Raw genomic sequence first — 6,667 nt, forward strand, 5'->3', positions numbered from 1 at the left:
CAGTCATTTACAAATATCTATGTATTAGACTAAATAAATGAATCTCAAATAATACATGATCTGAAAATAGGTGTATGTGTTTTACCATTTTTCAGAGAACCACATATTAAAAACTGTTACCTTTAGAGATGACAAGAATAATGTCTTTCTTTTAAGAAGATGTGGTGTAAAAGTGGTTATATAAACACAAGACAGAAATTAACCTGGGAATTGGATGCCATTGCATTGCATCATTGCCACTCATTTCCATCGGCCCATTTTAAAGACATCTGGGGTGTGGGAAGAAACCAGTGTACCTAGTGAAAACCCACATAGTTACTGAGTCCAACAGAAAACCTGTACCATTCACACTGGGAGTTACTGAGGTGGGAATCATACCAAGCTGTGAGATGGTGCAAATCCTAACAGTCAAAGGCCACCCCTTTACCATGTCTATTTAATAGCCCGTCGTTTCTATTCATTCACCTTTTTGTCTAATTTTGTATATCTAAATACTAAGAATATGAAAAAGAAATGCATGTGTCTTTCATTCAAACTAACAATCAGTTATGCCCTCCCATCCACTCTGCAATGCTACCTTATCCAAGTACGGGGTCACAAGTACCAGATTCAATCCTGGCAGCAATTAGCACTAGGAAGAAGTCAGTCATGGAACAGGATCACAGCACACATGTTCATAATCACAGATGCAAGTCCAATTAACTTGTTACTTGTTAACATAACACATGCATCTTGGAAATGCAGAATAAAAACCCAATTATGCAAAGTAAGACCCATACCAACATGGAGGGAAGAGACCAAAAAAAAAAACAAAAAAAAAAAAAGAGTATCCAACTATGTAAACAAGCAGTAGTATCCAGCTAGGATTCAGACTCGGTTTTCAAGAGAGATAACCGAACTAACCTCTGCACCTCCATACCTCTCAAAATCAGTTACAGAATGCAGAGATGGCATTGAATCTCAATTATTGTAATTAGCCTATAGAAATGTCTAAATTGATGTTTTTAGGCAAAATGAAATAAATGTTATTTTGGACAAAAAACTGATCTGTTGGTTACACTTGAAAACATTTTCTCAGATGCTTTAATTTAACACAAACAATTAGGTTAGAAGAGACTGTTACATAAGCAAAGTGTTCATTTTATTGAATACAAGTACATTATTTTACTTTTTTCTCCATTAAACACCATATACAGTACATGGTAGTAATAAATATTTAATAAATAATTTTATGATTTTAAAATCCAGTATGTACAGACCTCATCTATAAACATTTGATTAAATCAGTACATATGAATATTAATTTATACAATAATTTATCATTATCTGTAAAACTTCGCCAAGCATGTGATACTCTGGTTTAAAGTTTTGTCTCCAGGCATTGGGATCCAGCCATTATGCAGTCTCCAGAATGGACAAATGGCTCTTCTGACCTGTGAAAATAGATGAGTCGTGACTTCAGGGCCAAACCTTGAATCATATATAGGTTTGCAGCTATTTTAATGCTAATCTCTTACTGATATCCTGTAACTTCCCAATACCCTTACCCCCACCCGCCACCACACACCCCTAACGTATTTATTTGATTATTCCTCACTATGACAATGTAACTTTCTTAAACCCACTTAATCCAATTCATGGTGGCAGTAGCCGTTCCACAAAGCTCACGGCACAAGGCAGGACCCAACCCTGAACTGAGTATTAGTCCAACACAAGGGCCCCCTGTCAGTGCACAGTGAACAGAGACGGTTTTGAGAATTGCTGCGTCATATATAGAACTCTTTGGGGATGCAGAAATAAAACCCTCAGAAGGATTGGGGCTCGAACTCACGATGTTAAATCCTGGTTACTGTGTTGATTTTTAATGTTTCTGTATTTAAAAAAAACACAAAATTCCTTCTCCTAATGAAACATAAATGTAATGTAGGTAACCTTATAGGGAGTCCACTATTCAGGCACAGCCACCCTGCAGTTTGCATGTCCAGTTCTAGTCTCGGGGTATATTGCGCTGGCTGGTCAGAACTGGAGCAGGAGATCGCAGCCATAACTGGCTCAGATGACAAGAAGTGCAGTCGCTGAACCGATACTTGTTTTTGTTAGATTGTAACTGCATGGTTGTGACTTCCCATTTGGATGTATTCAGTGCAAAGAAACGCACTTAATTTGACATTGCATGCACCTTTACTTATAGAATATTGTTTTAATTAATCAGTTATTTTGAAGACGCTTGTACTTAAAGATTTGTTCGTATTTTAAGTGTGGACACTTTTTTGTATTTGTATTGTTATTATGGAAAACACACCTGTTTGACTACCAGAGATGAACACCATTGTGGTGTTGCAGGGTTTACTGACTTTTTTTCGAAGAAATAGTTACTGAAAATGGGCGATATATTGTGTAGCCTGTGATTTTTTTTAAACAATTTCAAGTTCATTGACTGATTTGTGCTAAGACGATAATGTTTTCCTGGAGAGTTCATTAATGACGCCACACAAATATCAAATATTTATCGCCCGTTGAGACTGTCGGAAGACTGCTTTGTGAATCGCAGTGATTCAGAACGTTTGGTCAAAGACGCCCCATTTTACCGTGAACCACTGCATGTTGATTTAAATACTAGACGTTCAAGTCCATTTTAATTACGAAAATGTGCAGATTGTTGATTTTAAATCCTGCTAACAGCCAAGTACTTGCGCTCCTCTACTGCGTTAAGCACATTAAAGGGATCTTTGCCAGTTGCCTACGCTTCGTAAGATTTTTAAAGAAAGACAAATTAGCGATACTCCCTCCCTGATTTTAATATCATTATATGCGTTTTGATTTAATTGCCATGCATGGAGCGTAAAGTATCTTCAAACTTCTCACGCCCTCTTTTCACTGTCTAACATAATAACAGTATTCCCAGCTTACCAGTAATACAAATGTTCAAAAAGGCCGAATCGTTCCGATTTTTATGTCCTGTAGAAAGTAAAATTCTCATCGCATCCAAATCAGCCAGATTATCTGTATCCGTGCCTTACACTATGATTAAAGTGCCTGCTTGCAGTTTTACTGGAATTGGTAAAACAGAGAAATACCGCGTTTACAGCGCGTACCCCTCTTCCTAGTGCAGCATGCAGCATGTAAATCGTGTTATACCTTGTCCTGGGGACAGTCAACACCCCAGTCCACTCGTAGATCCAATCCGGTCCAGTCTAACACCGAAGCAGCTTCGCAGCCCACTCTTTTTTTCGCGATCCCAAGATCGTCCGGATGAAGTTAAGATGTCCTTCAAGAGCTTCAGCATCCTGCTGGAATGTGCCGCTTGCCGATGTTGCAGGTCTCGGAAGTTGTGATTCCAAGGTATATCAGCTTCTGAATCGTCGGTTGCTATTTCGGCAGATACGTCCAAGCCGCCCCGAGTGTCATCGTCCGAGTCGACGTATGGATGGTTGCTTTCGTCTTCTAAAAGCTGCGCAAAAGACTGAAAGAAATACGGCAGATATTTTCCCACATGTTTCAATAAGGCTCATAGCATATTTTTTTAGAAATACCCAGAACCACATACTCAATGGATAACAGATTGATATGAAGAATAGACTCACAAGAAATATGCGGGCATGGCTAACATTCAGGACCCGCGTCTAGTTATTCTAGCTGTTACTTATCAGTCCAAGACCATCCTGCACCTTATCCATCTCTTAAGACGGCGTGTATGATCGATGTACTGTCATGAACTATTATACATTGTCGATCTTTAAAATGCATGTTCGCTTCACATTGACAGCTTGAATAATTCAGTACGGGAACTTATTTAACACTCTCTTACCTGTAAACTGGAAACAGGTTTGGCACTGACTTGGGAAAGAACGATGATGAAAAGAGCACAGTAGACCGTCAGCCTGGAGACCATGATAAATGTGGATAACTGAGAGAGGGATTATTGTGGACGGTTGTGCTACTGACTGGGCTTGACATGCGTTCAGTGCGCGACTTGTGCTTTTATATCAGATCGTCGAAGCAGCGTCACACAGCTCCTTTGCCGCAGCATACCTCCGCTTTATAACAGTCCGCGAGTCTTGAGATTGTATTTAATATCATAGCCATGTCTGTTAAAGTGGCAGAAACGCACCACGAGCTCCAGGTGTGGCATTCCATTACTGTACTGTATATTCCGGACGTCAATTTTATTGCAATCACGCACAATTTCTACATCATTTATTTCCCTCCCATGCAATTCCCGCTTCTCTTTTACTCATAACTGAAGTTTACAAATTGGTACAATTGACATGTTGAATATGAGACCGTGAATACAATAAACAGTCTGCTGTTTCTTAAGGCGAGCCGAGCCCCGAAAACTCGTCCTGCGCGAGTGTCCATTTAACAACCAGAATACGGCTGATTGGGCTCACATATTGATTTGATTTGAAACGAACAGTCAGAGAAAAGGGATCAATAATAGGACATTGGTCTCGATTTATCCCCGATGTCATATTCATATTTTATTAAATTAACTTTATTAAGTTTAACGTTATTGGAATATATACTGTTGGAGTGCTCACAAACTAAATTTTATTTGGATCGCTTTATGTGCTTTCTTCTTACTGTCTGTTGTGGTTAAGTGTTTACATTTAAAAAAAAGTTTTAAGAATTATTTACAAAAGCTGCATTAGCAATAACATAATTGGTGCGCCAAATATCGTGGAATGTAAATACATGTACTCATTAATCAATCATTACGTTATATAGGCCCTTACACAGTGCTCTTGTCACTTCAATGACCAGTGTAGACATTATTTGGTTTCTTTTTCTATCAACACCTCGCTGATAACTGAAGTGCAGTAATTACAGATTTTTGAAATGAAAGAGAGAAAGCCATAGTCTGTCTTTGAGCGTAATGGCGTGGAAAGCCTGGACTGTGATTTAATGACTCAAACTTCCCCATGTACTATTGCGCCCTTTGCTACCTGGGATAGGCTCCAGCCGACCCCCGCGACCCTATTTAGGTTTAGAAAATGACTGGCTGACTATTAAAGCAAACTAGTTCTGTCAGGGCTGGATTCGGTTTAAGGTCGGACATTGACAGTCCAGGCTGACCAAATTTTGTTTTTGTGTAGCTAACGTTTCGGAAAGGTCATGCTGATTTATGCCGACGTCCTAACCACTGCGCTGTAGAGCTCCTAAAAACAGAATCCCAATCGTTTTAGCGCTTGGAAATAACATTTTAGAGCTATGTGTAGGCCTTACAGATGGAGGACAGAGATCAGCAGTACTTATCTGTAAATGTCATTGTATCTCTATTGATTTTCGAACCGGTTTCCATTTCATTAGTCGAAACGAGCCAGAGTTCATTCCAGCTGCATTGAGCACTAGGCAACAACCATGGCCGGTAGGGACGCTGGATCATCGCATCATTATCATCATCGCTCGGACTGCCTCATATGTGACTGTTCTTACGTCGCCAGTTGTCCAATATGCGAGTATTTAAGCTGGATATTAAAATCAGAGATCTTGCCAAAGCTAAGTCGCAGGCAAAGAGAGATTTCTGGGCCCTTACAGGGAGTGACCGGTCCGGAGTTCGAACCGAAGTACCAAATGTTGTGCCCCGCCCATGTGTACTCGAAAGGGAAGAAACCCGCTTAATGAAGTCGTATAATAGAAAGGGGTAAATAACGGGTTGCCTCGCCTCTGCTTTCTGTATCCATCGGTGTACTTTTGTCCTGCCTAGATTGCAGTCATGCTGCTTTCAGAACTTTGTATCTGGTATAAAAAAATATCGAATCACCTTTTTTGTAATGTGGTTTTATCCGTTAGTACCATTAACAATAGCCATTTTACCTGTATATCTTAGCTGTGGGTGGGACATACACATTTTGAAATTGACTGGCGTCCCATAGGTGGCATCGGTTCCCTGTGACTTTAAAGTGGATGGAGTGTTCGTTTAAAAAGACCACGCTACCCTGTTAGGACGCGTTAAAACCAACACCACGTGCAAGGGAACAAGGAGAAAGATTGGGCACCTTAAATGTATGCTGACAGACACATAGGCTATATGATTTGAAAACGTTTATTGAGGTATAAGTGGAAGTGCATGGAGAAATTTCATGAAGTTACAGTATATATTTAAAACAATTGAATATAATTATCGGGCAAGCTTTCATAAGTTGCAGTTGCACCATTGCTTCAAAAATGCATACGTGATATTTCTTGCACTGCGCAGAATCCGATAATGAAGAAGTCGAAGCTATTGATAAAATGAAATGAGCTTTATTTTTCTGGAGAATCTCTTGTCATTCTCGGAAGTCCCGCATCTTTATTTTCATTCATCTCGAAAGTTCTGCGTGAAAAAAAGAGAAAAAGTAAAGTCACAAGGAGCAGGAGAAAAATGCGCACGCGTGCTCTGACTCTCTGTGTCTTCATCAGCAGGAACGTTCAAGAATTACCCGGTTGACGTCGTGAGGTTCATCATTTGTAAAGATGAACTTTAGTATGTGGAATTATGCGAGCAGTTCGCTCTTCCGAGTCACCCTTTGCATTAATTGGGGACAGAGATCAACTTTCCAACTCCAGCCCCCAGGTGTTCGTAATTGTTAACCCAGCGTATCCAAAACACACGTCTGACACTGTCGGAATAAATCAGCGGGTCCACGTCCGTGATCGCGCATAATTTAGACAGGCAACAAAAAGG

General features: G+C 39.9%; 1 protein-coding gene across 1 annotated transcript; it reads right to left on the minus strand.

Annotated features, from left to right (window-relative positions):
- Nucleotides 1-1,119: 1,119 nt before the first annotated feature.
- Nucleotides 1,120-4,021, minus strand: nppal (natriuretic peptide A-like). The gene is made up of 3 exons (XM_039754954.1): nt 3,809-4,021; nt 3,139-3,463; nt 1,120-1,433 (listed from the first exon to the last, which is right to left on the minus strand). The coding sequence occupies exons 1-2, from the start codon at nt 3,890-3,892 to the stop codon at nt 3,155-3,157; spliced, it is 393 nt and encodes a 130-aa protein (XP_039610888.1). The 5' UTR covers nt 3,893-4,021; the 3' UTR covers nt 1,120-1,433; nt 3,139-3,154.
- Between the last annotated feature and the right edge of the window lie 2,646 nt (nt 4,022-6,667).

Source organism: Polypterus senegalus, chromosome 6, assembly GCF_016835505.1.
Source record: "Polypterus senegalus isolate Bchr_013 chromosome 6, ASM1683550v1, whole genome shotgun sequence".
NCBI lineage: Eukaryota > Metazoa > Chordata > Cladistia > Polypteriformes > Polypteridae > Polypterus > Polypterus senegalus.